Source organism: Asterias amurensis, chromosome 9 (assembly GCF_032118995.1).
Source record: "Asterias amurensis chromosome 9, ASM3211899v1".
Classification (NCBI taxonomy): Eukaryota; Metazoa; Echinodermata; class Asteroidea; order Forcipulatida; family Asteriidae; genus Asterias; species Asterias amurensis.
The window spans coordinates 10904630-10925569 of NC_092656.1; the positions used below are offsets into that span (position 1 = coordinate 10904630).

The following is a 20940-nucleotide window of genomic DNA, read 5'->3' on the forward strand; positions in this document are numbered from 1 at the left end:
ACAATATAAAGAATATTCATTTTGGTTTTTACCCATTATGTTAACACCGATGTGTGTCAGCACTGATTTGGCCAAAACTCAGTACCGATACTTTCCCGAGTTCTGTGGGAAAAAAATCACGGGCATTACTCGGGTGGGATTCTACCCCCACCACCCACGAACTTTCCCATTTTAGAGTAGTGTAGATTGACCACTGTGAAACAAAATAATCATAGGAGGGAGGGAGCGATCGAGGACTTGCGATGACTTCTTTCGGCAGGCTCAGGGTCGAAACGTTGAGACCAAATTAACGTATGATAACGTCATGAACGCGTGGTCTATTTGGTAGGCCGATCTCTTACCGATATTGTTCAAAAATTACGTTTATTTATTTACATTAGGTGTTCTTTCCTTCAATTAGTTTACATGTCAAAGTGTATAGACAAACAGTACAGTAGGCCTATCATCTTTCTCGTTGCATCTATTGTTTCAATTTAAAGACACGGACACTATTGGTAATAATTGTCAGAGACCAGTCTCTCACTTGGTGTATCTCAACATTATTATGCATAAAATAACAAACCTGTGAAAAATTGGAGCTCAATGTCGTCGAAGTTGCGAGATAATAATGAGAGAAAGACACCCTTGTCACACGAAGTTGTGTGCTTACAGATGCTTGATTTCGAGACCTCAAAATCTAATTTTGAGGTCTCCAAATCAAATTCGTAGAAAGTTACTTATTTCTCGAAAACTACGTTACTTCAGAGGGAGCCGTTTCTCACAATGGTTTATACTATCAAAAGCTCCCCATTACTCGTTAAGTAAGGTTTTATGCTAATAACTATTTTGAGTAATTACCAATAGTATCCAAATTAATGACTACCAGTTATAATGCCTAGATATTTACATTTTATAGCGTGCTTCGGCGTGCATTCTAAGGGGAATCATTTTAGAAGGGAAAAGCCTTTTCCCTTATACATTTTCTAAAAACAAATCTCAGCCATGAGTGTCAGCAACAGCAGAAGCATGCGACATGACTTTGTTTTTACCACATTTTATTAATTCTCAACCAAAATGAAGCCAAGGACGTTTGTTTGAATCATGAAAAGGGAGCAGTGTCCTTTGGGACATTAATTTTACTTGGCATAATTAAACGACATCAATAGGCCTACTTAATTGTCAGTGTTTGCAACAACAACAAAACGTTTTTGAATTTTCGAAACAATCTGCAAACAAAAACCGATGCCGGTGTCGCATGCAATTATGTCCTCTATGCAATACTATCCGGAGGACATTATTGCATATGCAATCATGTTCGCCGGACGGTTTTGCATATGCAATCGTGTCCGCCCGGACGCTGCTGCATAATGCAATTGTGTCCGCCCGGACACATTTGCATATGCAGTTGTGTCCGCCCCCGTGCAAAACTTTCCTTGCAGTAAATTAAACGTCATTGGTCGACGGAACACATTCGCCTTTTTTTTTTTACAAGCTAAGTGCATGTTATGAATGACATGGGAAATGTTCGGCCGTTGGATATTCGCTGCAATCATAAAATACGTGACTATTCATGCTGCATAATATACGTCCGTAGGTTCAGTGCATGCACGCTCTTGCTTACGCGCACATACAGTCATGTACATGTACATGTCCGAGGACGGATTTATAGCCCCGGACACGATTGCATATTGCATGGCGGACACAATTGCATTTGACACCGGCAATAAACTTTGTTCTAGCCCTTTTCATTGATTGGACTTCGCTCATCGGTGGATCCAGGGGTTCGTGAGTATGTCTCGGTTTTCATATTAGAATTGTAGTCAATTACCGGTAATCAATTTTAGAAAACAAAACAAAGTTTTGAAGTCAGATCGCAAACCTCCTTTCCCATAGTCCTAGACCCGTCAACGACGTAAATAAACAATTCCCATTGCCCCAAAATAGGCCTACCACATTAACTACCGTTGTGGCGGCATAATGGAGTTTCTTTTTGCTCTACAAATAATTATTTAACTTTCAGGGAAGTTTATGAAGTGTTAAACAGCAGCAAGCCATTCCAGTGTAAGCGTTTGTGTAACCCTCAACGTCGGTCCATTCGTCCGCCTCTACATCGTAACACTCGGCAGACCGAAGCCAGGATTTCTTGTCCCAGCAATACCCCCCTATGACGTAGATGCGGGTACCCACTACGCAGCTTGCCGCCTCGGCCCGGGGCTGCCTCATAGCTCTCAGTTTGGTCCACGTGTCCTTGACAGGGTCGTAGCGTTGGATATGCGGGACACACCGAACTCCTCCCCCGGTAGGATCGACTTCGGCACCGCCAGCCAGGTAGAGGTAATCCCCAACTGATGACAAGTGGGAGAAGAATCGCGGTGACTTTAAGTCTTTCTTCGTCTTCCACGTGTCGGAGCGGGGCAAGTAAACCTCAACCTTATTTGATATTTTCTTGTTTCCTGTGTTAAACATAATACAAAAGGCATAAATAATTGCATCTGATGAAATAGTTGTTGCTACGAAAGCTCATGAACTTTGTTAAGTAAAAAAAAAAATTAGTTTAAGTGCTACCTTCACCACCATATTTTTTAGTATTGCAAATTACTAGTAGGCCTACAAATGGTATTGAATCACTCTATACATTCCCGGGTCAGAATTGACCCGGATTTGGGATTTGGGGTCCAAGCGTAGCTGACCCTTTCCTTGGTTGGGCTAACCCGGAAAATTGCTCGCGGATTAAAAAACAGCAAAATTACGAGATTTGAAAAGGCCTGTGTTTCTAAACCAGCATAGTGACGAGATTCAAAAAGGCGCGTGGTTTGAAAACCGGCATAGTGACGGGATTTTAAAGGGCTCGTGGTTTGCAAAAAACAGCATGGTGACGAGATTTTAAAGAGCCCTTGGTTTAAAACCAGCATAGTGACGATATTTCAAAAGGCCCGTGGTTTGAAACCCTTGGTTTGAAAACCGGCAAAGTGACGAGTTTTAAAAAGTCTCTTTCAACATAAGATGGTTATTTTAGTTGTCACCTGATCCACCCACGGCATACAACTTTCCATCATGCACAGCGACAGCAACACATCGTCTAGGAGTTGAAAGTGGCGCCCTGTCTTCCCATTGGTCGGTGTTTGGGTTGTATCTCTCCACGGCAGCCAATGACGAATCGCTATTCATACGTCCTCCTAAAATTGGTCCAGAAATTCGTTGAGGAACTGGTATGAGTAAAAACAATGTACCACAAGGGGAGGAGACAAACCCATGTCCCCCGTGTACAGTGGCGAAATGGACAAGCCGTCCATGCCATCATCATACAAATCACACAGTGCTGAGTAAAAAACATTTTGGAAGATGGAAGTGGATTGGTCACGTTTAACTGCCACTGCAGGACACTCCTGAAGGCAAGAGGAAGGTACGACGGCTGAGAACAACGTGAAGGCGTACTGCAGCGAAAATGGAAGTCATGGAATATTATTCCAAACCTGTAGTGCAAACCGGAGAGAGTCTCTGCAGCCCTACCACTCTGTCCGAAGAGAAAAGGTGATGGGCGGGGTTGAAAAATCAAAACATTGACAAATTAATGGAAATCTAAGAGTCAATGACCACTCACCAACAGCATAGATCATTCCATCCACCACTCCCATCTGGAAGCTCTCCCTTGCGTTGCGCATGTCTGCAATTTGAATCCACGAGTCCGTACGTGGGTCGTATCTATGACCTGATTTCAACGGGGCGTCTGGGCTGTTAAGAACCTCCCTCCCACCAGCAACGTACAGAAATCCGCCCAGGACGGCAGCTGAAAATGGGGGACAATGGAATAATGATAACAGTCTCCGTCGGTTAAAGGCCGTATTGCACAATATGCTAGAGTTTGCAAGCATAAGTTGGCTGATCCTCCTGCACCCTCGCGTATTATAACAAAACTGTGCGTTTTCAAATTAATTGTTGTTCATCATTGAGTATGTATTTTAAGTTTGGGTAATCACTTTTATTAACTTATAGTCAACTACTATAGTTTAAACCACACATGTATGGTCTGTTTTTCTAAAGGTAGGTGATCACAAAACTTTATCCACCGAACTTGCTCATGTTTTGTTTACCTTTAATTTGGCGGCATTTGGGTTGGGATCCCGTGTACATCGCTTGTACACGATCGGAAAAAAGTCAGATAACTTACCAGCATGATGATGTCTCGGGTGAACCATTTTGGAAAGCATTCTCCATTCATTTGTGTTGGGGTTGTAGTACGTCAATACATTCCCCACTGGTTGTTTAGCCTGACGAGGATGTCCACCCAGCGCCACCATGGTGGTCAGGTGTACTGTAGACCGAGGAGTAGTCCGCTTAGACTGCATAATGCTCTGCCGTAAAGGCAAGCAGTAATAGTGAAGTGCCTCCTTCACCAGAGCCTCACATTCGGGGAGTTTCATGAGGTACTCGACGCTTTCCACGTGGTCCACAAGGTCCGGAGGCTTGATCATCGGGAGGCGGACATTCTCAAGGAGCAGGGAAGCGTGGTCCAGCCGTACCTCACGGTAAACGTCAATCCAACGTAGCATTGCTTGGAAGACACTCAGCTCGGTGTCCACGACCAAGTCATCCCGGGATATAAGGGCCATCAGAGTCTTCTCTGGTAACTCCAAGAAATCCGGAGTGTCAGCAACCAGGGAGAAATTTCTGGACGCCATTTCAGATGCTTTATCAATAACTCGCGTCAAGCCGAATACAGTAGCCAACCCTAAAGTTCTCAAGCAGGTGTGCGTATTCAAGCTTCCGATCATGAAATCGCTGCATATTTTGAGTGCAAAGGACAGTTTGAGATAGACGACTGCCGAGAGTATCTCCTCGAGTCGAGAAGAGTCTACGGAGAAGTGACCCGTGTACATCGCCTCCAGGAGCAGTTTGAGAGTCTCGAAGGAGATACCATGAAGCGTGTACAGGAACTCGTCATCGCTGTCACCAACTCCGTCCTTCGTAAAGAGTTCAAGAAAGTATCCACTGCAAGCGGCAAGGATGAGTTTGTGAGTTCCAATCCGGTGAGGTCCGATAGCGAGCACCACGTCGTTCAGTTGTTTCTTCTTCCACAGTGCAGTCATTGCCACGAGCACGTGCTCGGAGTGAGGAGCGTCGGACGATGGGAGTACAACATTTGGATGAGATACCTCCAGCAGCGTGCTAAGTTTCAATTGCAACTCTGGTGGCTCTGACAACACGATTCCTTTCGGTGGGTTCGATACTAGCGCCTTGGGCTGGGATGGTCTCGACGAGAGATCATGTTCTAAAGATTCTACTTGCGGGAGACTCACAGACTCCTTGGTGTTGACAGAACCCTTCTTCAACTTGCTGACAGAACCCTTCTGCAGCTTGCTGACAGAACCCTTCTGCAGCTTGCTGACAGAGCCCTTCTGCAGCTGGGTAACAGAATCATTCGGCCGTTGGTTGGTGGTGGTAGAATTCTTCGTCTGTGCTGTGTTCCCTTGTTGTGTAGGGGGATTTCGTTTCCTGTTTTTCCACCTTCGCATTGCGGACAAAATTAGGCTTCAAATTGGTAATGACGATCGAGGATCTGCAGCAGAGTACCGGCATTCAAGCTTGTCGCATCATATTTTGTCACCATTATTATGGTGAATGTGTTGACATCGAATTCACATGTCACTAAACTTGTGTTTGCTAAGATACCAAAACAAGAAATAACGTCATAGCAACAATGAGCTAGAGCATGTGCGCGTACAATCACTGCGCGTATATAGATCGTATGTACGTCACACGCGCGTACATCTAGATGCTGACGCAATAAATGGATTGCACATGACGTCATTGACCACAATGTTTGATGACAAACAATGAAAAAGTGCATGTGTATACAACACATCGCAACATTGTGAGAATTCAAGATCGATCTTGCTCAGGGCGTGAATTTCTGTAACAAGAAATGTGCGTGACCGGTAGTTTTTTTTTATGCAGCATAATGATATTGGACAGGGCTGAAAATCTCTTAAAAATTATGGCTATGTGTATTCAACAGTGGCGCCAGGCAGGGCCGGGATGTAGCTAAGCCTAGCCGCCTGTAAAATGAAGACGCTGAATAAGTTGAGAAATATTCGGCACTTTAATCATGGCGAAACAGCCCAACTAAAATATTGTTCTCACATAATTTATTTATGTGTATAAAATTCGGCTGAGGGCGCTTTTTCCGCTTCAAAGTTTCCAATGGAGTGCTTTGGAAGTGGTCCTCTTTCAGCCTCTTTTTACACGTTCTTATTTGTTATGGATGGCAAAATAGATAGTATTCGGATTTTCTCAAAAAGTCACTTTCGAGTGGAGGCCCCATTTGCAAGAATTTAAATGGATGAAAGGGCTACATTTGCATTTGCATTTGCTGTGTTACAAGCATTTGTTTGTACAGCCTACACGAAACTGACACAGAGTAACAATAAAATGCACTTATTATGATCGGCCGTATCTCCTAGAAATTGGAATGGATCTTGGAACATTTAAAGGTCTTCCTTAAGGGCTCTCATCTGACAGTGCTTTAGTTTTGAGGATGTGAAATATAATTCCGACCGCTCAGAAGGAGGCTACCAACTATTGTATGCATTGCTTAAACATGTCTGCGACCTGCGTATCCTCATATATGTTACTTATAACCTCTTTTAATATCCATTGTTTTTACCGTTTTTATAAAAAGCCCTTATTTTAAGGGATTTTCAAGAAATCCCTTCTCAAGCCCCACTTTCCTCACAAAAGGCTCATCATAGTCAGAATGACTCCCAGTCGTCACAAGCAATAATTAGTTTTTCACTTATGATTGGCGATGAGGGCGCCCTTTTACTATTTTAATCGTCTGGTACCCACTCTCCTCGGAAACACATACAACGTTAAAATTAAACCGAACATTGAGGACAAGAGTTTCGGTGCCATGCACTAAATATCAGATAGCAAATAATTGGCTATTGAAACGTCAGCGATATATGCAGTAAGCCCGGTTGAAATTGTCATTTTCCGGTGATATTGTGACATAAACTCATATCAGAATGACACGTAAGTAGACTCGGAGAGATTTCCGTTTCCTGCCACCACTTTTTCGCTTATTTTTATCCAAAAGATTATCTCATTTGATTAAATAACTGACAGGATCGGTATCGGACACGGAAATGTGTACGGGTATTCATGTGTACTTACTTGAACTTACTTGAATCCACCGACGCCATCACACAACTGGGAAGGAGACGGTGGTTCTGGTTACTGGGGCAGACAGCTTAGATAAGCTTATGTAGAGCCCCCCGACGTTCTTTAGGAATTTATCCACATGTCCCTTGAAAATGTTCACACTTGATGAAGCTTCAATTGCCTTCACTAAACAGTAACACAGTCGTGCACAGTTACACAAAATAAATAGCACCGACTCATGGTTTTAAAACTGATTTTGTATAAATCTCGTGTTATCCCTGATAATTACTTTGTGTTTTATTTCACTCTGGAGTATAGCGCCATTTTTGGCAATTTTATTTTTTATGGAATGTTTGCTTATTTTATTTAAATTATAATAAAAAAAAATTCAAAATCAAAATATAATAATTCTAATGGTGTAATCACCAAGTCAAATCAATAAATAATCATCAATTGAATTGAATGAAATTGTAAATTTTGTTTGTAATTTACAAACAAAATTTACAATTTCATTCAATCATTAATGAATAAAAAGTTATCGTATTTAATGTAAATACAATAACTTTATTCATTAATGATTGTTACTTGCACAATATTGAATGTTTGTTTACAACTGAACAGTTAATATTATATGAGTGACTGACACAGCCACAGTTAAAAGTCATTTACTTATTTATGTGCCATCCTGGCATGCTGTAAAAAGTAATCTTGCCAAGCTTGGAGTTGGACTTGAATATCTCCATTGGCATCGCACTTTATGAATGCATTGTTATGATAATTAATGGTGGCAGTCAGTCAGTGTGGCAGTGTGTTGAACTCCATGGTTGTATCTAGATCAATTTTAGTGGTGGGTCCTAAATCCAACTTGGTACACCAAGTTAGATATCATACACTGTATAGGGCCATCATTGCTGTAACACTGAGTGTAAGTGAAATCGGGGGAAATCTGCGCTCTTGACAGCACAGCTTTTTTTGCTCAGAGTGCTGTGCGAAATTTGTTAGTCCTGGGCAGGCTTGCCAATTTGCCCACTGTGACTACAACACTGCCCGAGTGTCCATTCTTGCAAGCCACCTTTGTATAAAAAGACAAAGGTCTGGAAGTTTTGGGATTACACAACAACCCCCTGGAGAGGAAAGATTTGGAATGGATAGGAGCATACATTTCAGGACCTGCTGTCCCTCTGTGATGGGTGAAACAAAGCATAGAATCATATCAGCCATCCATACAAAACAAACTGAGGGCACTTCGAAGCAAAGTTGTTCCAGGCCCCCCAAAAAATAAACCTCTGCTTTTAACTTGTAAGCTAGTTTAGAAAAGTTTGCAGATAATTTTACATCATGTGTAAGTGGTTTTGCAATGAGAAATGGTAAGGTTGTATTGAACACTGATTAAAAGCTCTTAGTTAGACTATCTTTCTATCTGTACTCATTACTTTTACACTGTCTGTATGTTTTGTTTGGTTAAATTCAGGTGGAAACCAGAGAGAACTTGCGAGGGCAAAAAATCAGAAGAAACAAGAACAAGGAAAGAAAAAAGGGGATGGGAAAAGCCTGGAGGACAGACGTCACAGGTAAACAAAAATTAACATTCTTGTCACACTTTGTAGTCAAATAGTTATCAATTTTCATTCCCATATTCAGTCTGCCGATTTCTTTCCCAAATCTTACATCGCTTTGACTTGTCAGGATTTTTCCTGGGTTTTGTATTTCATTGAGCTCCCTGCACCATCAAATAACAGTATTACTGGTGGTATAAAGGTATTATACAGTATTGGTGGTGAGCTGACAAAAAAGTTGCATACAGTATTCAAGTTTTGTGTGATCAAATATAAGAATACATGAATAACAAACCTGTAAAACATTTGGGCTTAAAGGCAAGGTACACGTTTGGTAATTACTCAAAACAAATATCAACTTAAAAAATGACTTGGTAACGAGCATTTGAGTGTTGTTGATAGTATAAAACATTGTGAGAAACGGCTCCCTCTGAAGTAGCATAGATTTTGAGAAAGAGGTAATTTCTCACTAGAATAATAAAAGACTTCTAGCCAGAAGTCTTTTATTCATATCTGAAAGCACACAAATTCGTCCAACAAGGTTTTTTTTGTTTCTGTCATCATTTTCTCGCAACTCCGATGACCAATTGAGCTCAAATTTTCACAGGCTGTTATGTTATGCTTATGTTGGGATACACCAAGTGAGAAGACTGGTCTTTGACAATTACCTAATACCTTTCTTTTAATCCATTGTGTGAGTCATGAGAAAATGGTGTAAAACCATGCGCCATTCTTGTAAAACACATTGTCAATAATATTGGTCATAACAACCAATATCAGCTGCAAAATCCTTTTTAGGTTTTCTGATACTGTTTTGTTTAACATGAATTCATTTCACATCAAAAAAATGGTTTTAATATGAACGACAAAATAAACAGAAAGCTTTCTGACTTAAAATAAACAATGGTAAGGTGACACCCCCATTGTTTAGTTTAACTGAAAGCTTTCTGATTATTTTGACGTGTTTCTTGTCCTTACTAATTCTGTGTAATACCTTGAAATGACAATATTCACTACTTTTTTGTTCTTTCAGAGATGCCGAGGCCATGCGTTTGAAGCAGCAGAAAGCAAATGAAAAAAAAGAGGAAGGGGCCAAACCCCCAAAGAAGTAAACGCTAAGCTCCTAGATGAAATCGGCAGAGAAAGGGCAGCAACAACAAAAATCCCTGGCAAAACATTCACCCTTTGTCTACTGGGAGCATCTGGATGCGACTATTGTACAAAGAAAGATGGGCAGACGAAATACTTTTATATCTCAACGGATGAACCAGATAAACTTGCTGTTATTAGGTTTCAAATAAATCCCTTTGATTTTCACGTTTACTTCTTGTAAAAATATAGATTATTACTCTTCTATTTCAAGCCAATATTTGGTGCCTTGTGTTAGTTTGATGTCATGTATGTGTTTGTGTTTCTGATGCAAGTTCCCTTGTCCCTCATAATATGGTAATTCTGAGGTCAGTTGGGTATTTTGAAACGATAAAGCAAAACCTCAATCATGCATGCTTAGTATTGGTTATGAAAACACCAATTGGATAAGTCAATTCGGGAAAAAAAAGCACTGGGTATAAAACCTCAATCCATCCACACCTGAAGGCCGAGTCACACTGCAACGATAACGATAACGATCACATTGCAAAGAAAACGCATTCTATTGGTTGAATTGTTTACTAAGAATACGCACACGCTCGGCCTTTTACTCTAGCAATCTGTTTTATTTGAACACGTTGCTCTAGTTAAACCGAGTGCAAGTCTATGGTACCTGTTTGTATGAGGGTTAATGCCAGACAGTTTTGGCAGACAGTTTTGGCAATGATCTAATCCTTGAGTGTCAACAATTGTTATGCATGTAATAACTATCATGTTATACCAACTTTTTTTTTTGCATAAAAAAAAATGGTCCGTGGTGCTGGCTCATTGTGTCAAAGGGTCAATTTCGTATTACAAGGGAAAAAATAATTTCTTGACAAATTCTGTAAATATTTTGCTGTCCATGACCAGGTTGTGTTCATCTCTGTAATCAGATATGTAACTTGGTACAAAACATCACCGCAAGTAGCTTTTTGACTTCAGTTTATACCCCTGTACAGATTTAACACGAAATAAAAATAAAATTAACAAATCAATAATTTTTGTACCGTGGTTTTATTTTACTCAAACGCTTATTAAAAATAGTATTAGGTTAAACATTACATGTAACTGGTTTTACAATGGTATGAAGTCCACAGGCCGATTTCACTAAGAGCTACGATTGATCTTAACTGCAAATCAATTGTAGTTGCTCACTGGCGATACTGACAACTTGTCTTACGATTAACCTTAGTGCTTTGCGAAATTGAGGCAATTGCCTCTATGCCCCTAATCATCACTGCCTTTGTGCCCTTCACAAATATGTTCCAATGTTGTCCCCTTGCACTGCATGGAACGCACAACCGTACAGGGCGTAGTACCATTTTGGGAATCCAATTATTTTGACTCGCAAATTGGTGGACAGGATAGCTGTGTGTAAGTGCTTTGTACACATGGTCGAGAGACTTACACATCCCTCATAGAGGTGCCCTTACCAAGGAAAAGTTGCCTTGCCCTCTCAAGCACAGAGTTTGAGACCTGGCACCTGGGGGTCCACTATTTGAATTAACTTGTTACTAACTCGTCTCCAGTTGAGTGCAGACTGAACAGCACAAATAAATGACCAGACAACACCAGCAGACCCCCCTTCCTTCCCAATATAGATAACAATGTGTGAGATATTAAGAAATATACATTCAACATAACAGGGGAAAGGCTTCCACGATCAGGGCGATTGTCAAACTAGCTCAACAGAACACAGAAAGATTTGCCTTTTTTCTGAATATTTTCTGCAGAATCTGGGAGGGTTGGTAGCTCTGATGGAGGTCTAATCTCAATTTATTGTTGTTGCATAGGTTATAAGTGGAGAATAATATAAGTGATGCGTTCAGGCAAAATAAGTCGCTTGTCGACTAAGAACATTCAATATCTTTCTTCAATACATTTGAAAAGAGCATAGTGAGAAATACAGTTAAAACCCCATGCTGAAACCACCTTTAGTTCAAAAGTTACACATGTCTAAGAGTAGAAACACCCAGAAAAGCTAATTTTAACCTGTTTTTGATATTATTTATCAGGAAGGAAGTTAAAAAAATTAAAACAAATTTTGTATTAAAATAAAATCATTTTTTTGATGATGACAATTTCACCTCCATTTGCTTGTTTTGGCTTGTTTCTTCTCCAAGCTGACATTTCCACCCAGTGGCTCATTTAGCTTGATCGCATCACATACAGTACTCTTTGCAATTCAGTATTCTCTTCAAGATTTGCCTCGAGTATCTTTGAAGCTCCTGGTGAGAAAAGCACTATGAGATACATGTCAGTAGAGGAGACAAGATGAGATGAGGCCATTGCTATCTAGATTGAGCACCACTATTTCTTGGTCTTGACTGGCGTTCTGATTGTCTTCTACTTTCTGGCATTCTGGGAGAGGCGGAATGAAAGGATGATCTCCCTTGTTTCAATCCCTGGGGGAAAACAAAAAAAAATCAATAATTGGGAAATTATAAAACCAGCTGATCACCCATAGTCTAAACTTTGTTCTTCGTCATAAGTTCATTTAGAACCCTGCAATGAGGGACATTGTCGGCACATGCCAACATTTTTAATGGTAGATAGATACATAGATAGACAGATGTCATAGATAAAATGGCTCATTAAAAAACTGTCCTCACAGCACAAAGGATGAATTACCACAATTTGAAAACCTTACAATACAAGTATATCATTAATATTTCCATTGTCTTTTAAAACCACATCAAACACCCTGGTTAGCTTATATGCCATGATGTCATAGCTATTCCATGCAACAGATCCAAGAGGGGCTGTCAATAAGACGGCGACAATAAACAGGGGTTTTTAGCAGAGGGGCAGGACAAAACTCTACAAGCATCCTTGTACAAAATCAGATTTTAAATGTTTGTGGAAACCAAACTATATCTTAACCCAGGTTATACCTTAAACAACACACTTGGATAAAAATAATGCAAACAAATTGCAAAACGAACACTTTGTCAGCAAAGGTGTGTTGTTACCAAAAGGATCCGTTACTGGCGGGTTTTATAGGAACACTTTAGGAAAACAAATTAACACCCATGACCCTATTAGTGTCTAGCTTTTACGAAGAAGATGAAATGGGGAGTATTTTTCATCTTGAAGATTGTTTGGAATTGGTTGCCAGTAAAACTGGCGAGAGGTCTGAGAGTTCTACATTACCTGGTAGTAACCGGTGTGATACCCACTCATATACCAAGACATTAGCATGGAATGGAGAGCCTCCTCATTACCCTCTTGATGTACCTCGGGAGGTGTAGACATCGGTGGTGGAGGAGGTATCATGGAGGGTATATGAGGCATTCCAAAACCCTGTAAGGAGGAGACAAGAAAACAGTGGGTTTGTGTTGCAATTCATGGCTATTTTGAAACGGAGAAGCCAGACATAATCAAGAAAGTTAAAAAATATGTTACTGCTGTAAAAATAGGCCTAGGTGTTAAATTTGGTTGATGAACTAAATAAGTGTGTGATTTCATACTGGCTACCTTATGGAGAACGAAAAAAAAAAAAAGAACAAAAAAGAAGAAAAGGGAACATACAAAATCTCAATAGTGGAATTCTAAAGACCGGGGTCCCCCACAAAGAATTTTGTGTACATGTCTATGGGAGGTTCTTAACTACAGGGACAAATGAAATGAGTGTGTAGGCCTACATGTATGTGTGTTTCAATAAAAAAAATTGTTGTTATATAAGTTCATCCAAAACAAGGCTAAAATTAATGAAAAATTTGTAACAAATGACTTGTATGTTTGCTTGTAAAGAGTGAATTATGTTTATTTACCTGAGGCATAAACCCACTGCCAGGATAGTAAGGAAATGGAGGCATGCTCGGTGGAGTGAAGCTAGGTTGCTGTGTGATTTAAAGGACAAAATGTTATCTTTTTAAAGTACAAGTACACTGTGGGAATCTGGTAATAAATGCTTTCTGCTGGCACAATATGTACACTGCTGTAATAATTAAAAAAATCTTTAAAGGGAAGGTACATGTTTGGTAGTTACACAAAACAAATATTAACTTTAAAACTGACTTGGTAACGGTCATTGGAGAGCTGTTGATACATGTAGTATAAAGCATTGTGAAAAACGGCTCCCTCTGAAGTAACCTAATGTTTGAGAAAGAGGTAATTTCTCACAAAAATATTAAAACACTTCTAGCTAGAAGTCTTTTATTCCTATCTAAAAGCACACAAATCGTCCAACAAGGGTGTTTTTTCCCCCATCATTTTCTCGCAACTTCGATGACCAATTAAGCCCACATTTTCACATGCTTATTTTATGGTTATGATGGGATACACCAAGTGAGAACACTGGTCTTTGACAATTACCAAACATGTACAGTGCCTTTAACACATTTTACAGAGTTTGTCATTCCTTATTCCTTTTGATATGAAAACTGGTGGCGAATCTTAAACCTTGTTCCGTTCCCACAATACTTTCATTTGTACGAATTACAATAAAACATGTAAGACCTTCCACATCAACAATTTGGCATATGCCTGCCAGGAAATGCCCCGGAATGCACAACATCACTCATTTTACAAGCAACGTGACAAGGGCCCAATTTCATGGCTCTGCTTACCACTGAATTCTTTGCTTACGATCCCTGTTATTTTTTTATTTTAAAATTTTTTTTCAGGTATTTCCAAACAGTGCATTCAGAGGAATAACACTAACATTAATTATGTTCATTTGTGTTATTGGTTTTTGTGAATTGTTGTTTTTCTTGTTCTTGTAAAGCGCTTCAAGACTTTTTGTGTGAAGCGCTATATAAAAGCTGTGCATTATTATTATTATTATTATTATTATAAGGCTACAGAGAACGGGCCTGGGGATAACCAAAATGCGAAATAATCTAAAGGCAATCCAGACTAACAAAAACAACGAAGTTGAATATTACATAGAAAATATAAAGAACAATTGTATAATTTCTACTGACAGGCAAGCGCAGAAGTTCTGCGCTAGCTGTGTAAGCGAGAATGCCTAGGAGTATGCACGCGCACCAGCCAAAGTTCCCTGCTAACCCATGAAAAACGCTTGACGTGACATAGCGCAGAAAATAGGTCATGGTCAGTAGTACATTGTGCGTGTCTGTGGAAGTGTCGTGGCTGAGCGGTTAAGAGCACCGAATTTCAAACTCTGGTGTTTCTGATCAGCAGCGTGTGGGTTCGAATCCCCAGCCGTGACACTGTGTCCTTGAGCAAGACACTTAACCATTGCTTCATCCTTCAGATGGGACGTAAAGCCGTTGGTCCCATGTGTTGTGTAGCGCATGTAAAAGAACCCAGTGCACTTATCGAAAAGAGAAGGGGTTCGCCCCGGTGTTCCTGGTTGTGGCTGCTTAATGCGCCGTAGCACCTTGTAAACCCTTATAATATAAATAATTGGGTCTCAGAATTCATCACTGCAATAACCTATCTTTCTGAAACTTTGTATATACTCAGCGCCTTGAGTACCTTGTTTGGTAGATACGTGCGCTATATAAGACTTCAATATTATTATTATTATTATAGAACAAACTCACCATTGGATGGGGCGGCCAATGCATCCGAGGAGGGCCAGGCGGAATGAACTGGGAGTAAGGTTGGTGCCAGGCCTGTGCACCATGATACGAGTTGTGGTTTTGACCCCTGAACTCTGACCCAGAATGAGCGGGGCTTTGGGTGTGGTTAGGGTAGTCCATTGATTCATAGCCTGCCTGTTGAAGAAACAAAGTAAAGGTAGATTTCAAAGTTTTGTACACTCACAAAATTCTGGATGTCCTAAGTTTTTGTTGTGGTATTTTAAATAATGCATGAATGGAGTTTCACCTAATTGAGAGGGCAAGGCCATTTTTATTTTGCAAAGAGCATTTTCATTGTAAAACTTTCCACTCTATAGGAATCTTTTAAAGGGGCACAGAGGCAAACCCAAGAAACAACATAGGACATGGCCTCCATGTGAATTCATGCCTGATAATTTATTGATAACAAAAATATTAAATTTTGAAACGTTTCAACCATGGAGGTAACACAATTCATAGTACAATCAGCATCTGATAATAATAATAATAATAATAATAATAATAATAATAATAATAATAATAAAAAAAAAAAATGTTTACACCATACTTAACATACCCAAAAGGGCCCTGGTCCCTGTGCCATTTAATTCATTTCTTAAATCATCTCATCAGCTCCCTGGGGAGTGTACAGCCTACGCTACAAATAGTATGTATATGCAAACTAATCACAATAACTATCTCTGCCATCACACGTACCCATTTACTTGGAGAGAAACACAAATAGTTAAGTGTCTTGCTCAAGGACACAAGTGTCATAACCAGGGGTCGATTTCACAAAGAGTTAGGACTAGTCCTAACTTATAGGACTAGTCCATGGAGATATACAAATTGCATGGATAGTCCTAAGTTAGGACGAGTAACTGGTCCTAACTCAAGATAAGACTAGTCCTAACTCTTTGAGAAATCCACCCCAGGACTCAAACCCACACTTTGCTTAACAGAATCACCAGACCTTGAGTCCTGGGGTCGATTTCACAAAGAGTTAGGACTAGTCCTAACTTAGGACTAGTCCTAGGAGATATACAAATTGCATGGATAGTCCTAAGTTAGGACGAGTCACTAGTCCTAACTCGAGATAAGACTAGTCCTAACTCTTTGTGAAATCCACCCCTGTGCTCTTATCCGCCCATCCACGACACCCCATCTACAGTAAAGTCAAACTCATCCTGAACCTACCTCAAAGTCTCCATTAACTGGTCTCGACGGGGAGGCACTCTCCGACCCAGCAGACATGAGTTCGCTCAGTTCTTTCTCCTCTTCATTGCCGTAGCCGATGTACGTCACCCAACAGGTAGACGTGTCACTGTCGATGAGCTTAATCACGGCGTCGTAAATGAACTCGTCCTCCGTGTATGTCGCACGGCAACGGTCACCGACTTTCCACTGGTGATATTTTAATAAAAATCATCGTACCATGTAACGGATTACAAGAAGAGCCATGGGCTTCCTGAAGGTACAATTCGCACACAACTTAAAGCAGGAAAACATCTTACATTTAACGTGGACAATAAAATAATTCAGGTTCTAATTACAATTCTAATTTAAGCGATGTTTGAAGCTTTGCAAGGTGTGGATCATAAGAAAAAATGTTAGTAACTTGTCGCATTTATAGTTTTTCTTATGTATCTTAAATTGGATGGAAAATGCACGTTTAATAATTTAATAACTTAAATGGGCCCATTCCATTAAATGCATACAAAATTTTTAGTCAGTGATTAAAAAGCTACATGTTGTAACATCTGGTAAAAGCATGAAAATACCACAATCCATAAAATAAATCACAAGACGCTTTTAATACAGGACTTCCCAAGCAGTAAAAATGCTTTAACCTATTTAAAGACAGAGGACACTAAAAATGCATTGATATCAAGATATAGATATAGATATAAATAGATATAGATATAACAGTATAAAATGCAAAGACAGTAGATAGAACAGTAAAAATACATTGACAAAAAGACAGTTAGATAGGCCTACAACAAAATGCATTGACATTACAGTAAAAATGCATTGACATAAAGACAGATACAACAGTTAAAATGCATTACAGTCAGTAGAGATACATGTACAACAGTTAAAATGCGTTGACATAAAGACAGTCCTGTAAAAATGCATTGACATAAAGACAATAGACACAAATGTGTAATTAGGAGAGGGAAAAACAGAAGCACATTTTAGTAAAAAGCTTGTGTAAAATAATAAGTCTTCTGTTGTTTTTCAAATTGTTACAAACAAACAAAACAAACAAATAAACAATCATAATTATAACCAACCCCTTGTTTCTTCCGGTTCTTCTTGTGGTGTGAGTAATATTTCCTCTTGCGACGTCTGCTGGCATTACTGGCACTGCTTCTGCCATTCTCTACCTCACCACTTTCTTCGTTGCTGACTCCACCCTGTAAAGAATGAAAATTGTGTTGACATTAACCCTCCTAGCCTGCTCTTGGTCTTGTTTTTTTAATTAGAAATCATTCAAATAAAATATTTGTATCACTTCCGGGGGTAAACGCGATTCGCCCTGCACAGATTAATAGGCGTTCTGTCAGCTCCTTTTAAAAGTCTTATAGTCCATGTTGGATTAGATGTCTGTGTTGGTAATGTGTTCCAATCTTTAATAACTGCTTTGGGTATGAATGAATGAATATACCCCATTAATCTCCATTATACTGACGAGTTATAATGGAGATCAATGAAATACCCGGAAGTGATTGAGAGCGCCCTCACGCGGTCAAAAATATGGCCCATTGTGCATGCACGTATGCATTCATCACATGCAGCAGCCTGGCATTGTCTGTATCATTCAAAACTACAATGGATGATACAGAATGGACATACAGTAGGAGGGTTGACTGTGTACTCTGTATGCATTCACCACATGAATGTACTTAATATTGGACATGGTCTTACCTGGATGGACTTAATGGCTTTGTCGTATGCTTTGATTAAGGCAGTGTCATCCCAGATATCAGATGCATCATTGTCATCACTCTGCAACAAAAAACAGTGACAAAGAAATAATAAGCATCTGTCCAGTTTGCCTACCTACAAGCTCACTTCTTACCAAGGTTCCTTCCTCAGTGTATTCTACCAAGAATGCTTGGACTTAGACAGTTCTGTTGGGTTAATTTAAATTATTTATCATTTCAAACTCAACCCAATCAACTCGTCAACCACAAATGGAACTTATAAAGCATATAATAATGAAAATTCTTATAAAGCGCATTTCACAATAACCGTATCAATGCTCTTTACATTAGTGCCCTGGTCATGGGGCCAATAACATCCCTGTAATGTTTCTCAGCTCCCTTGGAAATATACAGCCCTGAGCTGCCTGTAAGGCGCTTGTGGCTTTTTCATACACAATATCAACCTCTACCCTCACAGGTACCCATTTAAACCCCTGGGTGAAGAGAAGCAGTTATAGTAAAGTATCTTGCTCAAGGACACAAGTGTCACGACCGGGATTCGAATCCAGACTCCGGTGAATCAGCACCAGCACTTGAATTCGATGCTCTTAACCCCTCGGCCATGACACTCTACATATGACTACTGTGATGTGTAGGGTGCCCTTGCATGGAAAGAGGACGCAAAAGTTGATTAGTAAATGAGGCAAGCTAGAAAAGTGGATCTGTGGGGAGGAAAAGGCAAACTCATTTCCTTCTTGGATGTTCAGACCATGGGGTTGAATGGTCTGAAGGCGCCTTATCCACAGTTTCTCCCTACTCTAATGAACAGGTGGGCGTCTGTAGGCAACTATGGGTTCTTCCTGTACAGCACGTTGATGAAGTTGATCGGATGTGTGAGTGGTGGATAAAATAAGAATCATTAGAAAAGATTTGACGATGATAAGCTATGCTGGTTTTGCAGTGTTGAGGGTGACAGCTAGTTGAATGTAGAATTGATATAAATATTGTGTGTTTAACCATGGAGGAATCTGTGATTAAGCTAGACCCAATGGACTAGGGTGCTCAACTCCTTTTTTCAAAATTTTGTCGAAAATCGATTGTACCAAATGGTTGTACATACATCCGATAAACAAAATTTCGAAAAAAGTACAGCGCGGCCAATAATGACAAAATTTGCAAAAAAAAAGGAGTACAGCGCCCTGGGCCTATGATTAAAGTGTCTCGGTGCCTTGGATCGGACGAGTTGGTAAAATGCATGGTTAGAAAGATGTTGTAAAAAAAGAATACAATGATCTACACAAATAATTATGCCTCGAAATTGTGTGTTTTTCTTTTTACTTTGCGAACTAACACGGTCGGCCATTTATGGGAGTCCAAAATTTGACTCCCATAAAAGGCCGACCGTTTTAGTCGCTGGTGTAAAATGAAGACCATGCACGCAATTTCGAGGCGTATGTATATTTGTGTGGATCATTATATTCTACTTTTACAACATCTTTCTACCCATAATAAAAAGCGTTTGTAGGCCCTACCCGTTTGTTGCCAAATGCAGATACAATTTGTAACAAACGTGACGCTTTTTATAGACCAACTTGTCCGATCCAAGGCAACGTGTCCCTTGCTTTAAGCCATCATCCGTATTAGGAACCTTGACACGGGCGGGTGGGTATCCTTGGTTGAGAGTAGCTCGTGAATTTGAGGGTCCTGAGGAAAAAATTTATGAGGTTATTGAACGCTGAAGTGTGAGGCTTGCATCAACACTGGTCCAGATGATAAAAATGTCATCGATGTACATGATGTAGATTGTAGTGCCACAACACACAGGAACGGCACAGGGGCGGGGCTGACCGAATATTAATTAGAATCTATTTTACTCATCAAAGGGTTCAAAAATAACTATTTTTAGGAGATTCCTCTTCTTTTGTTTTGGTAAAAAAGTGGTGGCAGGATACGAAAATTTGTTTGAATAACGTATAAAAAATAAATTTATTTAACAAATTACAGTTTTCACAAAATTAAAACCAAACAATAATATCAATTTAGGCCCCCCATGGATTCTGGAAATTCAAGATTTAATTAAATTGTTTAAAAATAAATATGCAACTTTCTTTTCAATTTTTCAAAGAAAAGTTGAACTATTGAACTTTGATTTTGAAGAACATTTGACATTTATTTTAATTGTCCAGTTGAGTTGTCAACTCAACTCAAAGTGTATTTTACTATTTATCGTAAAAAGTATCAAAAACCATATGTACCTTTTCGGTACGAAAGACAAGTGCAGAAGCTTGGTTCATTTTCAACAATTTCAACTTCAAGAACCGCTGTGCAGCGAATAGAAGTGAGGTGTGTGCTTACGACTGCTGACCACCGCCTGAGCTAGCTAGCTGCTGAACACGTTTCTTCGTCGACTTCGAGAGGTTTATGACGAAAACGTATCCGAAGTACGACTAAGAATACATCAGTAAATTAACATAAAAAACCTGCCTTTAGTAGGCCTAAGTGACGAAAAGTCGTTTTTTAGCTCGCAGTCTTAAGCTGTGATTGATAAAGTAATGATCAAACTTGACCCGTGTTTGTTACAGTCAACAGTTATTGAACATTTATTTGTAAAATCTGGCATTATTTTGTTATGATTTATGTGCAGCTACATGTAGC

The 20940-nt window shown here is 39.7% G+C and overlaps 2 protein-coding genes across 2 annotated transcripts; both read right to left on the reverse strand.

Annotated features, from left to right (window-relative positions):
• Positions 1–409: 409 nt before the first annotated feature.
• On the reverse strand, positions 410–5686 carry LOC139942281 (kelch-like protein 31). The gene is made up of 4 exons (XM_071939085.1): positions 4148–5686; positions 3581–3766; positions 3003–3155; positions 410–2432 (listed from the first exon to the last, which is right to left on the reverse strand). Exons 1-4 carry the CDS (start codon positions 5490–5492, stop codon positions 1996–1998), a joined length of 2121 nt encoding a protein of 706 aa, XP_071795186.1. The 5' UTR covers positions 5493–5686; the 3' UTR covers positions 410–1995.
• A 5136-nt stretch (positions 5687–10822) lies between these two features.
• LOC139941397 (survival motor neuron protein-like) lies at positions 10823–20892 on the reverse strand. The gene is made up of 8 exons (XM_071937867.1): positions 20541–20892; positions 18287–18367; positions 17653–17775; positions 16556–16762; positions 15341–15514; positions 13601–13669; positions 12981–13130; positions 10823–12232 (listed from the first exon to the last, which is right to left on the reverse strand). The coding sequence occupies exons 1-8, from the start codon at positions 20577–20579 to the stop codon at positions 12119–12121; spliced, it is 957 nt and encodes a 318-aa protein (XP_071793968.1). The 5' UTR covers positions 20580–20892; the 3' UTR covers positions 10823–12118.
• Between the last annotated feature and the right edge of the window lie 48 nt (positions 20893–20940).

Excerpts from the sequence above, each read along its gene's own strand:
- LOC139942281 (XM_071939085.1), bottom strand. The coding sequence starts at position 5,492 with ATGCGAAGGTGGAAAAACAGGAAACGAAATCCCCCTACACAACAAGGG. Across the intron at positions 3,767-4,147 it reads CCCGAGACATCATCATGCTG|CTGCCGTCCTGGGCGGATTT; the intron begins GTAAGTTATCTG and ends CCCCATTTTCAG. Across the intron at positions 2,433-3,002 it reads GTATGCCGTGGGTGGATCAG|GAAACAAGAAAATATCAAAT; the intron begins GTGACAACTAAA and ends TGTTTAACACAG.
- LOC139941397 (XM_071937867.1), bottom strand. The coding sequence starts at position 20,579 with ATGAACCAAGCTTCTGCACTTGTCTTTCGTACCGAAAAG. Across the intron at positions 15,515-16,555 it reads CAGTTAATGGAGACTTTGAG|GCAGGCTATGAATCAATGGA; the intron begins GTAGGTTCAGGA and ends TTTCTTCAACAG. Across the intron at positions 13,670-15,340 it reads ATTGGCCGCCCCATCCAATG|CAACCTAGCTTCACTCCACC; the intron begins GTGAGTTTGTTC and ends TAAATCACACAG.